The sequence below is a fragment of the Lygodium microphyllum genome, chromosome 5 (genome assembly GCF_053477565.2).
Source record: "Lygodium microphyllum isolate KBCC chromosome 5, Lygodium_microphyllum_v1.1.10, whole genome shotgun sequence".
Classification (NCBI taxonomy): Eukaryota; Viridiplantae; Streptophyta; class Polypodiopsida; order Schizaeales; family Lygodiaceae; genus Lygodium; species Lygodium microphyllum.
In genome coordinates, this window is record NC_141139.1 from 72,406,449 (window position 1) to 72,431,128 (window position 24,680).

At 36.1% G+C, this 24,680-nt stretch overlaps 1 protein-coding gene across 1 annotated transcript; it reads left to right on the forward strand.

The window, feature by feature from the left end:
• The first annotated feature begins 1,760 nt into the window (after positions 1–1,760).
• Positions 1,761–14,471, forward strand: LOC148035969 (uncharacterized). The gene is made up of 3 exons (XM_087677952.1): positions 1,761–2,103; positions 11,359–11,488; positions 13,778–14,471. The coding sequence occupies exons 2-3, from the start codon at positions 11,362–11,364 to the stop codon at positions 14,236–14,238; spliced, it is 588 nt and encodes a 195-aa protein (XP_087534078.1). The 5' UTR covers positions 1,761–2,103; positions 11,359–11,361; the 3' UTR covers positions 14,239–14,471.
• The last annotated feature ends 10,209 nt before the right edge of the window (positions 14,472–24,680 follow it).

Consider the following 24,680-nt stretch of genomic DNA (forward strand, 5'->3'; position numbering starts at 1 on the left):
TAATTAGTCCCAAATTTTGAGGTCTACTCTTCGACTTTTGTACTTGTCCCTTTGTCTTTAAATATCTACTAACTTGAAGTCTTTACTATCTTCTCTTATTTTGGGAAGGTCTTGGTGACATTTTCCTTGCCATTTGTGCAAATGGGAGAGAAAAGCGTGAGTAGGAAGATGACACCTCTTTGTCTTCCCTCAATTTACTAAGAAGAGAGTTAGTTAAATGATGATTTGGACTCTCACACTCATGATTCATTTGTGTTATCTAAAACTTCCAATGCAAGTGTTAAGAGGTATTGCACATTATGAGAAGAAGGCCCAAAATAGGCCTAGAAGCTTGTGCAAGGATACAACATGCAAACATGGAGCTACTTAAACAAAACATATGGCATTAAAAAGAAGGAAGTAGAATATGTTCGTTGTTGGAAACACATACTTCACCACTAGTTCTAGTGGAGTTGGAGACCCATCAAGACAAACCTAGAGCCTCTGTGTTTGTGCTCTTGTTATGGTACTAACTCAACTAAAAAATTTTGACCTATTATTGTAGATTATAGTGCCAAAAAGTTCCATCCTTTTTGGGGATTGAATCTCACTGTATCAATAGATCTCCTAATACTCATTGAGCAATTTCTTTCCTTCTACCACATTGTGTAGAGGAGGATCCCCAATTGTAAGGCAGGAGTGAAGGACTCTAGCTATATAGTGAGAGAGGGATTGAATAAAATCCGGTAATTTCATATGGACAAGAGGTACGATCTTTCGAAAATGTGAGCAAAAGCTATGATCCTTCCTAGACCTAGTGGTTGTAGAAAACTCAGATTTGATGTAAAATGAATTGCAAAAATTTTGGATGGTAATTTCATATGGACAAGAGCTACGATCTTTCGAAAATGTGAGCAAAAGCTATGATCCTTCCTAGACCTAGTGGTTGTAGAAAACTCAGATTTGATGTAAAATGAATTGCAAAATTTTTGGATAAACTTCAAAATTTAAGGATAAAGGTTCAAAACCTAGAAGTAATAATGTTTTTAGATATAAACATGACGAACATGTGCAGTTTGGTTAAAAAATCCCTCCAAATTTTCAAGGTAAAGGTTTTGGTATTTGCTCCGAAAAGTGTTTGTCATGAACAATGTCGTAGATTCTAAAAGAGGCTCCTAATGAGGTTAGTTACACATGAAATGATGGACACCCACTTTGTAAGTTTTGATTGGTGAAAACTTTTATTCAGGAGTTGGGTATCAGTAGTCCTTTACACATTTGTAGTCCTTTACACATTAGAGAGAACTTGACCTGTCCTTTACACATTTGTAGTCCTTTACACATTAGAGAGAACTTGACCTGTTGTTTACTTGCTAGATAGGTGAACTCCTCACTCATCGAAGGGTGAAAACAACTTGCTGAATAGGTGAACTCCTCGTCGAAAGGTGAGTGAGCCTTGTCTACGTGGTGAAACGATGGACAAGGGTACAATTTTTTTGCATTTGCAGCCATTGGAAAAGTTACACGTGATAAAAGCATATTCAAATTTTTGCAAAGTGTGTTGTGTGTAGGTGTGAAAGTGTTATGCCCAGCTGCGCCACCCGGTTTGAAAAAGTGCATACAAGGACCGCGACCTTGGAGGGGCAAGGGTGGGTTGGTGTGGATGCAGCTTGAGACTAGCAATAAGGAGAGAATATATAATGGAGTCGGCAGCCGAGAGACGAAAGGCCATAAGGATACATATATATATATATATATATATATATATATATAGTGATGGAGGCAGGAAAGGAGAGAATAAGGCATGATGGGTAGCCCACCCTTTTGTGTGCGCGCTTTTCTTTTTTTTTTGGGTGATTATGCGAATCGTTGAGGGCATGAGCACAATAATTGTGGAGAAGGAGGATGATGGGCTCTGATTCTCCGCCGTCCTCCAGCACCCGCGTCTGCCTCTTCGTCTTCCTCTTCCTCTTCATGCTCCTCTTCTTTCTGCTCCTCATCTTCGTCTTTTACTTCCTCTGACACAACTAAACCTCCCCCGCCGCTCATCCTGGCGACATAGCCGCGATTACCCTGCGTCTGGACTCTGGAGGCGAAAGGTCCTTGGAGCCCAGAAAGCCGCACGTAAGACTCTCTATTGCATTGCATTGCCATTAAAGCTCACACACTTGTGGCGAGAGAGAGAGAGAGAGAGAGAGAGAGAGGCGCCAGGCGGCTTACCTCTCTTACATAATAATGGAATGGAGTGTTAAGAGGTTTTTAGCCTTCCAAGTATACCGCTTGCATTTCCATCATTGCTCCTAATGTCTTGTACAAACAATTATGGTTAAGGGCGAGTATGCATGCAATGCTGAAGGCCATATTGTCACAGTCTACCAATCGTTCAATTGTTAAAAGGACTAGTCCACTTTAAGTCCACCTCACACACACACACACACACACGCACACACACACACACACACACACACACACACACACTCTTACAAGAACTACTTCACCTTAGCTCTCTCTCTCTCTCTCTCTCTACTAGTCCACAAAATGGATTTTTTCCATCCACCGGATAAAACTCACTAGACAAAATGAGCAATTTTAAGGAAAATGTAGGTGGTCTTATAAGTAGAATGTCCAAAAAATAGCAAGCTTTCATTGGCATGAACTTAAATTTCAACCAAATTTTCCAAAACTTAACCAAGAAAATTACACTAAAGGATGGCTTTTTGTGAGAACTAGCACTCCACACGTGCTCTCTTATTACTCCCAATTTCCTCGTAGAAAAGTAAGTCCGTTCACTTTATAGTTACCAAGAATGGTGGCAAGATTAGAGAACACCAAGGACTCACTTTAATTTAGCTTATACTAACAAAATGCAATGTTGTATGGTGGTGGAAACATAAAGGAGGCTTAGCTAGGATATACCTAAGAAATTTCCAAGTTTAATGTAAGAATACAAAGGTTTGGAGTGTAATGAGAATTTAGAATACAAGAGTCTCAAACATTATATGAAGATATGTTATCATGGCCAAATTTTATAATGTTATGGACTTGAAGATATTATTATATAAGTTTCTTCTTTTACATATAGCCTCATTTAAAGTCACATGTATAAGTTTCATGAACTAAGACCTTAAAAGAGTCACCACTAACTAGGTGTGGTTTAATAACTTGATCAGATACAATATCACAATAAGTCTGGATAACCTATGATGTGATGATTCTTTTTTGTGTATGTGTAAACCAACAAACACAAGTATGTTAAATAATTGCTCAACTCATTTACATTTTTTGTTATGTATATGTGTGCATAAATGTCTTCTGTTCAAAAGTTCCATCTATCTTAACAATATATGGACAAGATGGATAGTGGCTTTGGCCAAAATCAACTAGCTTAACACTTGTTCCTACAAAGTTTGGTTGACATCCGCATTCATATGCCTCCAAGATAGAGTTGGAAAGGTCAATGTCTGGCCGAGACCGCATGCTGTAATGAATAGTTGCAGGCCGCACATAAAATTTTAGGGGTTGATACTTTCAGCATTTGGTCTTGGGTTCTTCAGTAAAGTTGTAGATCGTGAGTAGGACTACAATTTTACTTTTTAAAGCTTGCCGATCTGAGTTACCATTCAAAAGATAGGAGCAATTTTCTGCAAGGTGGTGCTATAGGTCAATTCTCTATACAAGATAAGACTAAATCTGATGAATGTAAATTATTGAATGAGACATGCTTTGACAGAGATGTTTGAGACTGACATGAGGGTACCAAGGATAGGGATGAGGATTGAGAAATGTAAGCTTCTTTTGTTTCTAAATATACATAGAGAATTTTGGTATCAGTTGATTTTGCTTCTATCTTATCTTCTGTCTTGCTCATTCTCAAGAACCCCCACGGTTTGTGGCTAAACACACTACCCTCTGATAGTGTGGGATCCAAAGTCTATGAAGATCTAAAACCAAAGCTTATTTTTGTCCATGCACTATACATAGATAGAAGGAAGCTCTTTGGGCAAGTGATCCACAAGGGACCGCGGAGCCAAATAAAAAATAAGATTCCTTGTTGTGACTTTGTAAAAACACTTTAAAATTGCTTTACTTAAATTGAACCATATCTATGGTGGCATCATGGAAAAACAACTCTAGTGGCATCTTTTGATAGAGGCTACCCTTTTGTCATATTAACCAAGCCAAGTAGCCAACATGGCAACCCAAGATTGTGCCAACACGTGCAAACCCTCCTAATGAAGTATGTTATTCCAATGAAAGATACTAAGCTCAATATCACTTTCTTGATAAAATAATATTAACATTTTTGGTAAAGAGGACCAAAAATGATAATTTTAAAAGCTCACTTGAGAGATCACATACTTGGAACTATTGTCATGTGGCATTCATTACCTTGAAATCCTCTCTTTCATTCATGGTTTCTCATGAGCTATATATGTCACATCCTCTACCCTAGACATGCTTGTTTTTGAAGTTATTGTTTGTGACTCGGTGAGCATACTTGGAACTATTGTCATGTGGCATTCATTACCTTGAAATCCTCTCTTTCATTCATGGGTTCTCATGAGCTATATATGTCACATCCTCTACCCTAGACATGCTTGTTTTTGAAGTTATTGTTTGTGAGTCGGTGAGTATAGTCATTTTTTTGACTTGGTGAGCATCTCATTCATCTTTTAGGAGAATATTTGACTTCTTGGCATAATCAAAAGGTGTTACCATGTTTTAATCATAACTTGAGTCTATTTTAATCATAACGTAAAAGAAACCATGGTGGAAACTATGGTGGATATGGGGTGGATGCCCATGTGACACTTTCATGGAGACATTCACATCTTTGATCGGAGAACCATGGTGCAAAACTATGCTCGATATGGGGGTGGATGCACATGTGATGTTTTTATGGATCACCATAACGTTCGAATAGAATTGAAGAAATGGAGAAATATGTGATAGAAGCTAATAGAATACAATAGATTTATCAACTTTAGAATGGTACACACACTTATAAATGTATTCTTACATGTAGTGTTGTATTAATCTATTGTTCTACAGATTACTTATTCTTCTGATTGCATAATAATCTACTTTGCATGATCGTGGTCTCTTCTCATGAAAAACATCATTTGATATGGAGCCATATTTGGTAGTAGTCATAAATGATTTTATTGTCTCTCTTGGTGCACCTTCCTATTTCAATTGGACTTAGTCCTCCTCTTGTAAAATGTCTTGTTAAGGTTTTAAATTTTTTGAAAATTTTGATTGATTTCAATACTTCTTCTTTTGGGGACCTTATGGTTTTAGTAGCCCTTTTCCAACTAGCTGCTATGTTCGCCAACTAGCTTCTCTTATAAGGTGTAGTTATGAAGGTTCTTTTCCCCAAGTCTAGATTCTCATGTACATTATTTTTCACAATTGCCAATTGAGTTTCTATCAATATGATGCCTATGAATGATATAGCCCTTAAGGTTCTCAATCTTGGTGACATATAGTCATGGAGGTAATTACCCAATATCCAATTTATGGACTTCTTAGTGAAGATTTATCTCTGAGTTTTTGGCTTGAGTGTCAAAGAACCTCTTAGCTCCTCTTAAGCGACCTTTTACATCTTAGATGAGTATATAATTTGCTAGTCCGAGGCAACTATCCCTATCCATTTTTCTTCAATCTAAATCTTTCATTCTACTGTATTAGGATCTTTAGAGGTTTCCTAAATCTCCCATATATAACATTTTCCTCCAAGCATGGGATGCCTCCCCTTTAAACTTAGTAGTTACATTTCACTTCACATGTAGAATGATAAAGAGATTTAGTTTTCAAAATCTTATATTTTCCCAACCTTAATCTCTCATTGAACATATTATTAACAAAAGGATCTATATTAGTGGTTGCTCTAGATTGCAAATCTAGATTTGGAGGGAGGCTTAATCTTTTATTGAAAATATCAAAATCCTTCAACTTTTCATGGTCATTAGAATGTTTATCTCCAAAATCGTGACATGTGAAGGCCTAATCAATGCTTGCCTAAGATTTGGAAATAAGGATGAAAAGATTGCAATGATGGCAACAACTTATCAATGCAGGGGTCAATAAAGTGATTCTTTGAGGTGAGGATAAGGTTTGAAATAAGGGAAAGTTTGGATCTAAATGGATCTTGAGCTAGGAACTCGTGGGTGTGGGGGTAACTTTTCTAGATTGTATCTAATCACATAAGTGAGTAGATGAAGAGATTTTAACTATTATGGCCTATCTATACATAATGGAGGCAATTTGTGCATACAACGATCCTCTAAATGAAGATTGAGCTAGGAGCTCAGGTTTTGGTGGGGGGATCACATAAGTAAGCACATGAAGAGTTTTTAATTGTAATGACCTATTTATAGATAATGGAGGGAATTTGTTCATACAAAGATCCACTAGTAAGAAGGGATTTTTCTACATTAGGACTTGCAAAAATTACCCCAAACATGTAAACAATGTATTTGTTTGTAGGGGCTCAATACACATGATATAGGTAAATCCTTATTAAAGTGGCTTTCTTGGGCTAGGAGAAAACGTAGGATAAACTAAGGTATAGATTTGGGTTTTGCATGCTATGGTGCTTATTGAGATATTTTCCATATGAATAAGGGCAATATAAGGTTATGTGTATAAACTAGGATTGTGGTTAGGGCTATCTAAGACCTAGCCTGAGGCCTATAAAAAGAGCCAAAGGGATATCACTTATATTAGAGCAATAATACCTAGTTGTATTCACAAATCAAATGAAGAACAAGACCTTATATTGAACATTTTACTATTGTCTCTCACCTTCTCAATTTCATAAGCTTGCTTCTCCCCACAATTGAGCTCTTGTCCTCTTTGCTTGAGGTTTTTGTCATGTAATTAGAGCCTAACTCTCATTCATGAGCATTTTGGATCCACTTGGTAACTCAAGAGGAGAGCTCTATCCACCATAGCTCATTTTCTCCACTTTCTCATAAGAGTGGCTTATTATGGAGGGCTTGGGGAGGAGAAAAAAGGCAATATGAACATAAGCTTGCTTTTGGGGACTTATTCCTTAGTTAAGGGCAAAGCTCTATGGCACATTACATATTGACATTCATGTTGTTTGGAGTTGCCATTGGTAGAAAATGCATGTAGGATAGCAACTTGATTTACTACTCCATTCTCTTATTAGGATGTATTATGTTTTGAGATCTCTTAGTCTTTTGAAGGTGTCATTGTTGACTATTTCTAGCTTAAAGGGTTTCAAAAATCCCATCTCTACTAGGCACACTAATTAGATTACTTAGATAATGTATTTGGGTAGCAATAGCTGAAAGCTTACAAGCTCAATTTTTATTGTCAACTCATGTTCTTTTCACTAAAAATCAAGTTTGGTGTTCTCTATTGGGACCAACTAGAGAACATATAATAACCATATTGCAAGCATTCATAAATGGGTGGTTTCATGGGCATCCATCAAGTACTACATAAAGCTTAGGGAATAATGTTATAAGTTGAAAGGGTATATTGACATGATAAGTTCATCAAGTTTTGATCTACTCAATCTTTTAAAACACTCTTACAAAGATTTATTTTTAGTGGCATAATAAGTCCATAAATAACCATGAGTGTTCTTATCAAGCCAACATCGCTCCTACCATTGATTTTAAGAGCTCCATTAATAAGCCAGGGAGGTAGTTGTGTTTAATGTGCCATATGGCTCAAAATCCATAAGGCTAGTCTTCATTAGATTTGGATTCCATTTCACAAAATTTGGGCACATTAAACTCAAGTGCTTTCATGCAATTCTATGCATGAATTTGAGCTTGTTTCATGACTAAGATGTCTTTGGGGATACTATGAGCCCATTATAAACTCTTTTTCTTTCTTGTATAGGTTGATTATAAGTGGAGTTGTTAGCATTTTAATGCATATCTTCAATGCTTTTAGTGGAATTGGGTCAAATCTCTTTATATTTCCTCTATGAGAGCCATAGTCATAGCTATAAGACATGCTCTCACAAGCTATGGAGTGTAGCTTATCATATCAATATTTGTATTTAGCTCCTTAGCTTGTCCCACTAAGCTTACAATCCATCATCATATGAGCATATTGAAACTATCATCACTATAATTCTACTTTGTAAAAGTGGAGTAGACATTGCTCTTAATCATGCTATAAGGCAAGTGATAGAACCCTCCCCTTCCTCTAAGCCCATACCTCAATACTGAAAATTCAAAGAATTCCTTCATTGCCCACGAAGGAGTTTATTGTGCCTCATTGCCAATAGAGGAGGTGTTGCTACCTTTAGGATTCAGAGGATGTACGAGACAAAATGGAGCACCAAGGATGATGGTTTATGTTTCCATAAGTAAGAGTGGTAGAATTATTTGTTTTCATGGTCAAATTACCATGATGATGTCAAATGTACATGTAGTGGCATGTGAGGATTCAACTTGGCTATTACTTGAGGATCAACAAGCATAGAGAAGAAGCATAATTGAAGAATGGTGAGGAACCTTATCCTTGAGAGTCAAATGTATCTCAAACCTTGTACCACACACCCATAAAAATCCTTTGTAATGCCTATGTGGAATTCCACCATGTTTTAGGGGGAATGTGGGAATTTTAGCCATGTAAATCCAATGCCACACCCTTGGCATTAAGGTGAAGTGTTGTGAAATTTTAGGGAGGAATGGGGGAGTCCTAGCCATGTGAGTCCAATGTGTTGAGAAACTTGGCATATGAGCATGGGTGATATGAGGGTGTGTGAAAAGGACCTCGGGTTAGAGGTATCTGAAACCTAGCCTAAGTCTTATAAAAAGAATTGAAGGGATACCTCTTTTAAATGAGCAAGAACATCTAGTTGTATTCAATAAAGTAATTGAATAAACAACACCTTATCTTATACATTGTGCCATTGCCTTTGATCCTCTAATTTTTACACTTCCTTCTCATCCACAACTAAGCTATGACCTTCTTCAATCATCCTTAAGACGCACGCACGCACGCACGCACGCACACATGCATGCATGCATGCATACATACATACATACATACATACATACATACATACATACATACATACATACATACATACATACATACATACATACATACATACATACATACATACATACATACATACATACATACATACATACATACATACATACATACATACATACATACATACATACATACATACATACATACATACATACATACATACATACGTGCATGGGAGAGAAAGAGAGGGAGGGAAGAAGCGAGAAAATTCTCAAGATGTGTATGGAATCTAATCATCCAGGGTGACTCAAACATTTGTTTCTATAATATTAAAACATGTAAGAATACAAACATATTTTTTGTTTTTTGGGTTTTGTAAATTTTCCTTAAATGTATCTATTGTCCTTTTTGTCCACCAATATCACATGCCTCATAATAAGAGCTCAACATAATGGAGGGATTTGATCAAACTTTTATTCATTAAGAGCTTCCAATCTCTTTGGCACAAGTTACCTCTCATATAGTCAGCTCATACTAAAGCTTCGAATCAACCATGCTTTCTTGAACCAAGCCCATGAATGCATGCAAGAAAATTAAAACTCAAGAATGGTGCAATTTGATCCACCAAGAGGAGCCCTACTAGCCTAATGATTTAGGTGATATTGTCCTGTTAATCTTCGAGCTACCTCTTCCATTTGATCCACCATTCATATCTAGGAATGTGACATTGAGAAGAAAGGGAACAAGAAGAAGAATGGAAGCAAAAATAGAGATGAGGACATTCTCCTAGTCCCTTGCTCCTCTCCTTCCTTTCTCACTATTCACACTCTCTCTTTCTTACCGAAGGAATGCAATGGTTTCCTTGAGCTCTTCATGTGGGGATGGGTATGAGAAGGACAAGGATAAGGAAAGAATGAAGAGAGTGGAGAATAGAAGATGGAAGGAAGAGAATGGAGAATTGAAGATCCACCTTTAGTTCCTTACTCTCTCTCACTCTCAAAAGGAAGAAAGAGCTTTCAAGTTTGTAAATACAAGAATGAGCTCTCTATTCATGTTTGGATGTTATATAGTAGGGTTTCTTCTTTGATGTCATCCTTAACTCTTTCCTCCCTCTCTTGTCCATTTACAATGATTGGTGTTTAGACTAGGCATCACAGCTTCCCCGGAGGAGTCTAAATTATATGCATAGGATTTTTCTATTTATACTACAAAGTATTTTAATGCATGCATGCTTCTTGGACATTTCAATTTCACCCATATATTAATGCTATTTTCATGAGATTTATCTTGAAGAGTGAGTTTTACAATAATCATTGTCTTTGTTTGTGGGTATCTTACAAACTACCTCTCTAACTTGTGGATTGGTCTTGAACTAAAAACTTAATAAATATGTAATTTAAACAACATCGTATTTAAACAATATCTTATAAACTAATATGTTATTGTTATGGGCCGCATCTTGGTTTCTTCTTGCTCTTTTCAAATGTTGGCCTTTGCTTATTATTTTAATAGTTACTATCCATAGCTTAGGAAGAAGGCAAAGAAGGTTCCTTTGGGCGTGGGGGGGGGGGGGGGGGGGGGGGGGGGGGGGGGGGGGCGCGGGGGGCATCAATGAAATACTGCTCTAAAAGAGCTACAATTATAACATTTACAATTGTTATTTATGGAAGCTTATGAAATGATGCTTTTACTAACTCCGAGTGCCTTTGATAGCTTCCTTTACATTTTTGGACTTACATCAATTATTAGCTACTACTATGTTTGGTAATGTCTAAAATCATTGTCAATTTTTGAAAATTTTATTTCATACTACACTTGAATAATGCTATAGGTAAGCCAGTATTGAATAGGCATTTGAAGGCACATCTAAACCACATGTGTATTGTGTAAACCAAATGTGTATATGTGTGAAGTGAATAAAGGTAACTATATGATCCACAAGGGTCATACTATTTTATCTAAATTGATGAACATTGGGGGTGGCTCTAAATGAGTATACCAATGGGAAAACATTATCTACCAACCAAGCACTTTATGTTGTGATCATGATTTTAATCATCATAAAAGGAAAGAGATTATGGAATTTTGAATACATTCCAAGGATTATCTTGGAGAGTCTCATGAACGCTAGCTTTTGTTTAAGAAATTATAGATATGTTTTACCCATGATAATCTATAATCAAAAGCTCCAACTTTTGTCATAATTGAATGACTAATAAATGTCTCATTAATGGATGTGGATGGATAACAGATAACATATAAAATTGAAGAGATTTAAAACACCATAAAGGATGCATTCTTCTATTTTTGAAATTGAAGTTTAGCATTGTGTTTAGTGCATTTCCTTTAAGTTTTTAGTATTCTAATAGAATATCATACATGCAGCTTATGATGGCCTCATGCCACTTACATGATGATGAGCATCCATTAGATTCTAGCATAAGACAACATGCTTCATCAGATGACCAAGATTATGAGATTCATAACTCTTCTTCAAGACAAAATGTTTTGGAAGGTTTGTTGTGCTTTATCCAATTATTTTTAAATAAATTGATAAAATGATTAATATTCACATGTGTTTAAAAACTTTGGTATACAAGTTTTTGAAATAGTTCCTTTGGTCTGAAGTTTTTGTAGAGTAGGGTCTAGCAAGGGTCCAAGATCTATTGTAGCTCAAGTTTATATTATTGATTGATAATGTTGAATGATTGTTTTTTATCCAGCTAATTTACTATAACTTATAGCATGGCCCCACCTACTTAGGTGTCTCTCATCACTACTTTGAAACTAGTTATTAAGATATTCATGTAAGAAATTCCAATTGCTTAAAATAGGAAATATATTTTACCATCAATGCCACCTTTCCTTAACTATGATGGACCTTGTACTTTACCAAGACTCACAACCGTAGGTTTGAGACTTGAGAGAACAAGTCCTTAGTTCAGCACCCAAATATGTTAAGTTGGTCTCAAAATCACTTCAAATTTTTTTCTTCAATAAGAAATCCAAGAGGGATAGAAATACGGAGAGTAGTTATAAAGAATATTAACTTAAGAAAACACATGTTCTAGGATTACATCTATTCAATTCATGTTTCCATTGTTCATTGATATAAACATCAAAATGAGGAATTTGCACATTCTCTTTAGAGGATAATCTGAATTGCACTATAAAATTGCCTATCACCTATAAGAGACGCATAAAAGTAAACAATGATGATCTCGAGAGAATATAAGAGAGCTTGAGAATTATTTCATAGTTCAAACAACATGTGACAAGGATGAGTAGACAAATTCCTCAATTCTCTATGTCTTTCTTAATTCCCAATAGTACTTATAGTCTTAGATTTTTATCAATTGTTAATTGTAGTGTTTTCATGCTATCATAAGTAATTATCCACAACTCCTCCTCTAAATAATAAGTCAAAACTCCTCAACTATGAGGAAATGGTATGACCTCGATGTTTGATCTTGTCAATGGGCCATCATACTTTGGGGAGTAATTTTCATGCACCTTCAACCTACTTCTCCTTGTCCTTGTTGTTGGTATTTAATTCTAAATACTCTTAAAAGGAAATCTCTCACATTGCTCCCTTAACATATTTCTAGATTACAAGAGGATAAAGTATACTTTCATGTTTCATACAATAACTCACATTCATCATGTATGTGTTAGTGAATTAAGATTGAGAATGAACATATGAGCATTTCTAGTTCTAGATATAAATTGCATTGTGCAGGTTCATAATTAGGGGTTGTAGTCAATGTTTCTTCCATGATTCTTACTCCTTTTTTAATTCGAATTTACAAGATTCTTAGCATTTTTGAGGTCAAAGGATGGGAGCTAATGTATGTTAGGACTTTATACATATTAAACACTTTTTAGAATCTTATAGGCTGAACCTAACAAACACTTCTAGAGCCTTTTGAGATGAGGGTTTTGCATGATTATGGTTAACATTCAAAAAAGTTCATAAGAGTAGTGTGCCATCTCTCTCTCTCTCTCTCTCTCTCTCTCTCTCTCTCTCTCTCTCTCTCTCTCTCTCTCTCTCTCTCTCTCTCTCTCTCTCTCTCTGTGTGCATTTGGGTCCATAGGATGTTTCATAATCTTTAGAGACATTGATAAATACATAAATAATGCTTTCTTTCTCACTCCTCTCTCTTTATCTAATATCCATCTTAATGAACCATTTTCCACCCTAGTTTTAGACATTTTAATTACATCTATTGGGATGCTTCTTTGTTAATGCTTATTTATCTAATATCCATCTTAATGAACCATTTTCCACCCTAGTTTTAGATGTTTTAATTACATCTATTGGGATGCTTCTTTGTTAATGATAAGAATTTATTGTGATATATTATGATTGTTAGGAGCACTTGAACTTCCTTTATGTGGTTGTAGTAAGAGTAAAGTTGAGTGTAGATCATGGTAACAAATTCATATGTTTAGATTGGGGGATTTCCAACTATTGAGATATGCCAAGTGAAGTTGATGTGTTGAAAAAGGTGGTAGGGAGATCTCTTATCATCACATATTACTATCATAACAAACAAAACATAAACTTTTCCAAATGAATGTGCTAAAAACTTTTACACTATTAAGAGCATGTGTGCAATCAAGAGAGATGTTGAGTTTTAAGCAAGTTGTAAACTTTAAATGTTAAGTTGGAGAGTATAAGGTGATCATTTAATAAATGTTAAATAGATCATTCCATGTTATTCAAAGCCTTTTCACACAAGCTTTAGAAAAAATATTGGAGGTTTTACTTGTTTGTTGATGTATTCTGTTTGGTTACCAATAGGAGTGCCACAAGATCCTCCTCAAAAAAAGGAAGTGGACTACATTATCCAAAGAAATGTTCAGTGTGAAGATCCTAAGAATGAATGTGCAAACCAGCCATGTTGTTTAGATATCGAGAAAGAAGATGTGTATCAAAGGACTTCTCCAATCAAGGACAACGAGATAAAGGATGGTGCTAATGATGATGAGAACTTAGAAGCTTCAAGCTCATTTGAGAAGTACTCTTCTGAATATCTTGATTGGAAGGACAATCATCGACATATGGATTCACAAACAATACTTAGCTATAAAATAAAAAGACCAATAAATAGAATTCAAGTGAATTGCCAATATGAGGATGATAATAATGTTGAACTTCAAAGTAAGGCAAGCCATCCATCAAGCCCAATGAGTTGTTCTGACCATATTGCACCACATGATGATTCTAGTGGTGATGAGTCAGACTCCTCATATTCCTTTTGAACTAGAATGAGATGCCCTTTTAATATAGCATTGATTGTATGTCAAGCTAACTATACTAATTGATATGGGATCATGTGATCTTTGGTGTTTAAGAATGTATGTAACAAATTATATGTTCTTTCTAACAATGTCGCAAAAGTATTTGCCTCACTAACATGAATTCTTCATGACTTCTAGCTTACCATCGCTAGTTGTACTCAATACATATAGGAAAAATGAGCTTGTTGCACTAAGTTCATACTAAGGAAACTTGGTTTACATAGATTTGCAAAGAGAATCAAGAATAGTAACTTATCCTGAAGTGAGCATGAAGGAGATTTTCTCAAAATAAGCTATGATTCAAAATATCCATTGGATTTTTGTCGAATCTAATGTGAATACTTTTATCAATGCAATTTCATTAAGTCTTTGAATCCTATGCTTCTAATTTGATGGATAAGAAATGGAAAAGCTTAGCCATTTAGAGATTTCATATTTCAAATATACCCTGAGATGCTTTGTTTTTCTTGAGTTTTAATTGTATGTACTTGTATCATACCATGCATAGCATCAGACTTGGGAATGATCATCACTTGGTGAAATTGACATATCAAATACTTAGACTTGATGGGTACTTTATAGTCTTAGAAGATTGTGAAGTATTGATGGATTAAAAAGGCTTATGCAATGGCACTTCCAGCCTGAGTTGGTAATATAATAACTTTATAAACCTAATCTCATAACAAAGTTGCATACATCTAACCACCACTTTGTTAACAAGCTACATAGCAATTCACTATGTTAACTAAGTTGAGGGTCCACTAAAAAGGGATAAGATTAATCAACTTTTGCATGCATGTGCAATCCCTATTCCTATCATTATCAATGTTCAAGGATTTCATTAGAATTGGGTCAACATATATTCTATCCCTTCTCCAAAGATGAAGGGAAAATCCAATCATGGTGATGAAGGCTAGTACCACAAAATGAGAATACTTCAAAACTTCTATGTCTAGTTAATGTATGTCAACAATACTAGCTAAAGAAACTTTTTGTGTGTCCAAACCAAAAGAGATGAGAGTAACGAGTTGTTCATGCATAATTTGGATTGATAATGATGAAATCCCTACTCACTTTATTATTACCCATGCACTTAGTGAACTTTTATGTCTAAATAATGTATGTCTGACAATACTACTTAAAGAAACTTTTTGTGCGTCTAGCCAAAGAGATGAGAGTAATGAGTTCTTCATGCATAACTTGGATTGATAATGATGTAATCCCTACTCACATTATTATTACCCATGCATTTGGTGAACTTTTCTATCATCTACCCAAAGGTTAATGAAAAATTCAATTATGATGGTGATGCTATAAGCTAAAAATACTTCAAAACTTAAATGTTAGTCAATCTATGTATGACAATACTAGTTAAAGAATTATGTTTGTTTTGTGTGTGTGTATGCAGCATGCATGCGCATGCACGCGTGCATGCGTGTGTGTGTGTGTGTGTGTGCGCGTGCGTGCACGCGCACTTGTGCTAGACTAAAATCTCATTAGATGTCATCAGCCATATGGGATGATTGAATATAATAAATCAAAATTTTTGTGAATATAAGCTCTAGTGTGATGGATAGTACCCAAATAATTAGTGCTACATGGCAATGATTTTATAACTTATAAGTCTTGATAAGAGTAGGATCTCGGCTTGTGTGCAATGGATAAGACTTTGGATGGACTCTTGTTCATGCAAGAGCTTTCCTCCTTGGAATTGTTTAAGGCTATCTCTCACATAGCTAGCATGTACTCTAGCTCTGGACCATTTATATCCCTCCATTCAATCCCAATGCAAGCAAACAATAGAGATCCAAAGTTTGTAGTAGATTCACCTATAGAGTCTCTCCATCCCAAAAGTGAGCTCAATGACTTAATGCATTCAAATATGACTCATCTTGCACTCCAACCATAGGGACTAGGTCTACTTAACTCCAAGCTACCAAAAGAAGTAGAACAATGGAGGAGATGAGGCTTCTCCATACATACATACATGCATGGATACATGGATGTATGTGTATGTATAACTATGTTGGAAGTAATAAGGTGGAGAATGAAGCAAAAGCCCAAAATTGCACACTCAAGAATAAGACTTTCTATGTGTTTTACACATAATATACATAGTGTTTCCTAGGTGAATAGGTTCAATCCTCATTCTTTCTCACTAGTCCAATCATCTTCTTTGCATGGTTGAAGCACTAGATTTTTTTGTGCCTTCTATGCATACATAAATAGATATTCACACCATACAAACTACAACTTTGGGGATATTGCAATCTGCATGGGAGTGAGCTTTGACCTCACTTTTTGAAGAGATACATTGTAATAAGATATAATAAATTCTAACTGTCTAAATTGAATGTTCTAGTGATGGACTCCTGGTGCATGTGCTTCTCTAATATTTTCCAAAAGTTTGTTCATTTTTAATACCTTTTTATGTTGCAACTAGCTATATTCCTTTGACTTGGAATTTTTTTACTTGAATTGATATTGTTTTTTTTATAGCCTTTTCTATTTAAGGTGAAATTCCCCCCTCTCCACTAATCTAAGTAGGATGTTGGGCAAGCAAAAAGACTTTAATATCAAGGACACCAATGATGTTGAAGAGGTGACGGTTTGGAAATGGAGCTACAAAATGAAATGAAGTGGACATTGATGGTTGATGGTTATGTCTTCATGGTGTACATGAAATAAAAACTTGTGCTCTCCATGAGGTGGTATTTAACCTAATTTTGCAAGCAAAGAGAGCTCATGTAGTGTGATTAGGAGTGCAAGGCAAAACCTTGTAGGTATGTTGCACACATGGGACCAATCGATATAGGGGCGGATGTGCAGTAAAATTCAGGGTAACGAGTTTGCCAAGCAAGACTAGGGTAACTTGCACAAATTGCATATACGATAGGTGGGATATAGGGTAAGAGATGGAGCTAAGTGATCAAAAACCATTGGACTTCTAGAACTTGAGGCCTCTAGGTGCAATGTTACATGCGTATAGCTACTTATGGAGATTTTAATATCTTACATTGCTTTTATTTTTCTACTTTTTTCCTTTTCTTCTCCTTTTCCCTTTTTCAAACAAAACTTTTATGCCTCAAGGAGTGGCCATAGTTTTGAGCAAGGCAAGCCCTTTACAACTAGTCACATCATAGGAGATTGTGGAAGAAAGGGGTGAGCGCAATGGGCATTGACCATATCCTAAAATAACTTCAAACAATATGCTAGTGAACTCTAGTTGAAGTGGCTTTTGGTAAGTTCATTCCAATTTAGGCATCATAAGAATAAATGTGGCTGCTTCTTAATAAAAATAATAACATCATCCCCGTCAATTTTATTGTGTGTGTGTGTTTGATTCTTGATTTATATATATGTCTGGTGATGTTGGAGGTGGTGAATTAGCTCTTGGATTTTACCCTTCTTCCATTCCCATATTTTGCAAGACTCCAATATATATGTAAAACTTCAAATTCTTCTAAAAAACACAACCTAACATATGATACACATGATATTTGATTATTAAATGGGGCCATATTTGTTATTTCTCCAATTGGGTTTGTATCCACATCATTGTTTGCATCCAAAGCAAGATCAAGGGAAGTGGGAGCATTCAAATGGCCTTTTAGGGACATGAGATCACTAATCCTTGGTCAATGTTAATGGTGTGACTAGAGTTTAGGCTCATTACTCGAGCAAAAATTTGGCTTGGGAGGGTAGTCTAGCAAGGTGAGAGTTTACATTTCTCAATTCTTTTGTTGTAGCAACATTCTTGTCTCATTCTCCTCTCATTGCCACTCCTCCCAAGGTGCCCCCCTTGTTTGAGTGGAAGTTGGGTTGTGTGTATTGTGTGTTGTCTTGAGGGTTGTGAATTGTATACTAGGGGGTTGAGGGGTTCTTTTTAAATAGTTTTTAGAGGTGAGTTGTGTATGCACAATGAGGAAAATTTGGGGGAAGGAGGGGGTGTGCTTTTCCTTTTCTTTGAAATCAAACACTAAATCTAAACCTTAAGAGCTACTTTTTAAATGTAAGGCCATTAATCTTTAAGGCTATATTAGTGCCACATGCTTTAATTTATGGCTTGTGATAAAGAAAGGTAAGTTGTTAGCAAGACAATAATAGATAAGTTTTGCTTTTTCTAATTGTATTTCTCTTTAACCTTTAGGATTTCTTTTGCTTTGGTGTGGTGGCTATATTTTTGGGGCTTGTGGCAACTAGATAGTTTTGCACAATCAAATGTAGAGTTCTAGTGTTTTTGGTGTTTTATTCCATCCTCGACTACATTTCAAATATCCTATTAACATATTTAACAAACAAAATGGCATCATGTCAACTTCAAAGGCATTAAAACAAAGATTTCAACTTTACATATATACATTATTAAGCAACATTGAATCCCTTTAAATTTTAAGGTGAGTCCATGAATGCAACATTTGGTTGGGAGAGAATGCGGACATTACATCTACTTCCCCTTGAAGAACTTGAGATCTCATCATCTCAATAAGGATTGGGGGTGCTAGGGAGGCTTCATCAACCAATGTGGCATACTTTTCTAGGTAGTCCTTCCATTATAGTAGGTGTTTAGTGATTGTGTAGTTGCAAAGATGCCTATTATTATATTCTAAGATCCTACTAGGTTGCATTTCAAGAAATCCTTACTTGGCTATCACTTGTTCATCATCTATATGAGCTACCTTCCCCTAGCCACTCCTAGTAGAGAGGACGTTTGGTCATCAATTGAAATCTTGTTTTGAGTAGCACCATTTAGACCCTACCATGCTACATTTTAAGAACTCCTTGCTTGGCTATCACAACTTGTTACCTATATCTAGATAATCAAGTATGCATCCAAATCTAACAACCTATTTGACAAGAGGAAATATCGAGTGTACAAATCTAAAGTAGCCCATAGTCATTGAATGTTTGCAATGACAATGTATGCATATACAAACTAAGCATATATACATAAATTAGAAACTCCAACTAAGCATATATGCATAAGAAAGCATCCATAAGTCCATATAGCATCCCCAAGTAGCATGTAGGCATCAAATACATCAAATACATAAGCATTCACTGTGTGTGCTTGCTGCTCACAGAGTATACAGCAAATAACATTCCAAATGTTGAGCTAACAAGATCAATCAGTCCAAGAATCTTTCCCAAGCATCAATACATCATCCGAGCATCACAAATTTTCCCCATGGGCATCAACATAGCATTAGACAATCAAATATATGCTGCCCCAAATAGTGAACAGGAATCTGCCTTGAATTATGAGTCAATGGCTAATTCAAAACTCCTTAAATAGTGCTTAGGACACAATCAGAGAGGCTTGGAAGACCCCTAAATGCCAAGCAAGACCTAGGAGCAACTGGCAGTGCCAACTATGTGAGGCAAGACATGCATGGAGCTACCCTTATTTTATGCCAAAAAGTGTGGGGCTACCCCTAGGATGCTTCATGGTTGCTCTTGACCAAATTAGATCTCAATGATTGGTTGGCAAGGCACAAATGCTCCTAGCAAAGATCCTCATTAAGGTTGGAAGGTCTAGGATTGATCTGGGAAGAAATCGGACTTATGCATACCTCAATGAGTTGCTACCATGAAAATTATGAATGACACTCTCTTCTCAGGCTAAAGTGAAAGTCGATGAAGCTCAACAAATGCCCACTCTGATATTAGTTGAAAGGTGGAAGGGTGGGCAAGAATGAGAGCACAAGTGGAAAAAATAAGAAAGAACTATGTAGGTTGGAGCAAGAAGAGAGAGCAAGACAGTATATGGGAACTCCAATGATCACAATGTCTAACTTGCCTTTCCTTACTCTATTGTCATAGTAAGAATAAAGAATAAAGTGACAATGTTGGTTAGTTGTCACCTACAGTGTACAGGTGTGCAAGTAGTAAGTACAAAATAGATGTAGGTAGCTAGGCACATGCGGCCTTCAACCCCCAATACATTTCTACATTACAATATGATTTATTACACTTTCATATTTTATACTAGGTTCGTCAAGAACTCCCATTCCTCATGTATGTGTTGGTGAATTAAGGACTGAGAATGAACATATAAGCTTTTCTAGTTTTAGATATAAATTGTATTGTCTAGGTTCATGGTTAGGGGTTGTACTCAATGTACCTTACATGATTCTTACTCCTTAGAATATTTCTATATATTGCAAGATGATTTAGTATACTTTCACATTTTATACTAGTTTCCTCAATAACTCACATTCCTCATGTATGTGTTTACGGTTTAGGATTGGGAATGGACATAGAAGTATTTCTAGTTCTAGATATAAATTTCATTTTGTAGGTTCATGGTTAGGGGTTGTACTCAATGTACCTTTGATGACTCTTAATCCGTTTAGATTGGAATTTACACCCTTCTTAGCCATTTTGTGGTCAAATCAAGGGTGGTAGTGTATGATAAGACTTTATAAGAGTACATATTCAAGAATCTTCTAGGTTGAACCTAACAAACACTTCTAGAGCATTCTATCTAAAGGGGTTTTCATGATTAAGGTTGACATTTAAAAGAGTTCTTAATATTAGTCTTGCCTCCCTCCCTCCCCCTCCCCCTCCCCCTCCCACTCTCTCTCTCTCTCTCTCTCTCTCTCTCTCTCTCTCTCTCTCTCTCTCTCTCTCTCTCTCTCTCTCTCTCTCTCTCTCTCTCTCTCTCTCTCTCTCTCTCTCTCTCTCTCTCATCCATCTTAGTGAACCATTTTCCACCCTAGTTTTGAGGGTTTTAGTTGAACCTATTAGGATGTTTCTTTATTAATGAGAAGAATTCGTCATTATGTCTTATGATTGTTAGGAGCACTCTAACTTCCTTTATGTGGTTATAGTAAGAGTGAAATTGAGTATAGATTATGGCACAAATTGATATGTTTAGATTGGAGGACATTTCTAAAGTCTAATGCTAAAGTCCAACTATTGAGATATGATTGATGAAGCTGATGTGTTTAAAAAGGTGGTAGGGAGATCTCTTATTGTCACATATCATTATTGTAACAAACTAAACAAAAACTTATCCTAGTCAATGTGCTAGAAACTTTTACACTATTAAGAGAATGTGTGCAATCAAGAGATGTTGAGTTTTAAGCAAGTTGTAAACTCTAAATGTTAAGTTGAAGAGTATAAGTTGATGATTTAAGGAAGGCATTTCACACAAACTTTAGACAAAATATTGGAGATTTAACTTTTTTGTTGATGTATTCCATTTTGTTGCCAATAAGAGTGCATAAGATCCTACTCAAGTAAAGGAAGTGGAATACATTATCCAAGGAAATGTTGAGTGTGAATATATTGAGAATGAATGTGCAAACCATTCATGTTGTTTAGACAAGGAGAAAGAAGATATGTATCAAGGAATTTCTTCAATTGAGGACAATGAGATAAAGGATGTTTCTAATGATAATGAGAACTTAGAAGCTTCAACTCATTTGAGAAGGGTTTGAGAAGTATTCTTCTGAGTATCTTGATTGGAAGGACAAGCATTGACATATGGATTCACAAATAATACTTAACTATAAAATCAAAAGACTAGTAACTAGAGTTCAAGTGCACTACTAATATGAGGACAATAATAAGACAAGAAATCCATAATGCCTTATGAGTTGTTTTGACCATATTGCACCACATGACAATCCTAGTTGTGATGATTTTAGACTCCCCATTTTCCATTTGGACATAGAATGAGATGTCATCTTAATATAGCATTAAGCGTATGTCAATATAACTATACTAATTGATATGTGATCCCAAGCCTTATATATGTTCTCTCTATCAATGCCATAAAAGCGTTTTTATCACCAACGTGAGTTCTTTATGGCTTCTAACCTAACATAGGTGGATGTACTCAATTCATAAAAGAAAAATGAGTTTGTTGTACTAAGTTCATACTAAGAAAAGATGGTTGCTATAAATTCGCAAAGAGAATTAGGAATAGTAACTTATCTCAAAGTGAGCATGAAGGAGATATTCTCAAAATAAGATATGATTTGAAACATCCATAGGATTTTTCTTGAATCTCATGTGAATATTTTTAGTCAATGCACTTTTATTAAGTCTTTGAATTCTTATGCTTCTATTCATACGAATAAGATATGGAAATCCTTAGTCATTTAGAGATTTTGTATTTCAAATATACCTTGATCTCCTTTAAAAAAATTTGGGTTGTACAAATTTGTATCATATTAGGCACACTATCAGGCTTGGAAATTATCATCCTTATCAATCTTGCAACAATCTGAGACTAGAGATCATAGCTAATAGTTCTTCTGACAAGTGATTCACACAAACTTCAAGCATTCACTTAGGACCTGAGACTAGAGATCATAGCTAATAGTTCCTCTAACAAGTGATTCACACAAGCTTCAAGCATTCTCTTAGGACCTCTTCCAAAGACCACTTTATTCCTTACATGCTAGATAAAGACTAAGGTAACTTTTCTTCCAAAGACCGCTTTATTCCTTACATGCTAGATAAAGACTAAGGTAACTTTTGACATGAGACTGATGAGATTCCACGAGGCCTCATCCAATGCTTGCCGATCACAAAACAGTGCCACAATTATTCCAAAATTTTCTCTTAACTGAGTAGTCCTAAGCCACTTTCCAATTTTGAATCATATCAATGCAACCTTGGGACAATCCCAGAAGAGGTGCTTCTCACTCTCCTCTCCTCTTTGGCATAAGGGGCATATTGGGTTCACTGATGTTGAGAGATAGGCATGTGAACCCTATGTATGCAAGGGTGGATAATGGTAGCTAGGTATGAACAAACTTAGGGCAAGGGGAGACCCTCACCCTAGCCATCCAGAGGCTATTTAGACATCCTAGGGGTCACTCTCAATGTAGAGGAGAGTGTACCAGTTGTACATGTGAACAACTCATTAAGCAAGATATTCTTCTTGTACTTGAGCTCTCTCTCCCTCTCATGCACACTTTCTCTTTCTCTCACTCTGATATTTCAACATGAGATTAGAGCCATCTGTGATCCAACAAGCTTCCTTCAACTCCACTTCCTACTAAGTGCACATGAGCATGCCAATTTCTCATCATACCCTTTACCTCCATAGATGTCTGCCATACCCACCTCTATTGAAGGACCTGGGGAGAGAAAAAGAGAGCATTTTAGCTCAAGATTTATTATGAAGATCTTTTACCTAGCTTTTCACGTAGCATCATGGCTTAACAAACCTAGATATTGGAGATGCAATAGGCTAGCATTGTAGAAAATGTAGATCTGGAACATTTTCAAACAACGTGAACTGTCACGCTATAGCATGGGTAGCAAAGGGCACAATTCCTTAAGCCACCATAGGGCTTTATTAGCCCCCCAACAAGTGGGCTATCCTACACTCAAAGGGTTTGGCATAATTCCTTCCCTACTGCTCACACAGAGCAAAACCGTAGTTGTGGGTTGTCTGGTAGACATAGCTAGAAAGCTTCAACCTTTCTTCTTTCGACATTAATCACCCAAGTTGACACTAATAGTGATTCTAATCATTGATTTAAGTCTTGTGGAGTCTCTTATAGATTTGGAAGCTCCATCTCAAGTTCAAAAACACTTGGTGAACATCATTAAGCTCGTAAGAAAGTCGACTTGTAGACATATACTATGAGATGAGTGCGTGTAAGCACTAATGCTACATCTCATAGTCATGATCCTATTCCTAATTAGTATGTGGAAAATGTTTTACACTAAATCTCAGTCTTGAGGAGATTAGTCTCTATCATAAGCATATGTATTGAGTGCTTAACTGTCATTGTGAGGCTATGTGTAGGTTATAAACACATAGACCATTGTCCTCATCCCTCATCTCATCTTGTAACACATCACATTTGAGCATGCTATGTATTAATCATCTCTTTTTCTTCCGCACTTATTGGCCATTATGTAAAGGACTAGAAACTAATTGCCTAGAGCAATCGGCAAAACCTTCCTATCATGGCCATGGCCTATGTTGATGTTAGACCTCAAATCCATAAGTTTGATGGAAAATATTTTCATCCATGGCAAGTATTAGTGAAGTATAAAATGATGGAATGGGGATATTGGCCCTCCATTAAGACCAAGGTTATTGATCCATCAAACCCACTTGATGTAGAAGATGATGAAAGAGCCTAAGCCATAATCATGCTTCATCTAGATGAATCCTTGATTCATCACATTGACCAACTCTCCACTACCAAGGAGAAATGGAATGAGCTTGAAAAGCTTTATGGGGCTAAAGGAAAGAACTCTAAAATTTTCCTTAAGATCAAAAGCTTTATGGGGCTAAAGGAAAGAACTCTAAAATTTTCCTTAAGATCAAATCTTTTAGTTTGGAGTATAAGCAAGGAGAAGACCTAGGTAAGTTTGTTTCTCGCATGAAGGGGCTCATGGCACAGCTTTCCCTAGTTCAAGCTCCA

Bases quoted from the DNA above. Each gene is read 5' to 3' on its own strand.
- LOC148035969 (XM_087677952.1), top strand. From the start codon at position 11,362: ATGATGGCCTCATGCCACTTACATGATGATGAGCATCCATTAGATTCT. The intron at 11,489-13,777 runs GTTTGTTGTGCT...GGTTACCAATAG, and splicing joins AAGACAAAATGTTTTGGAAG to GAGTGCCACAAGATCCTCCT.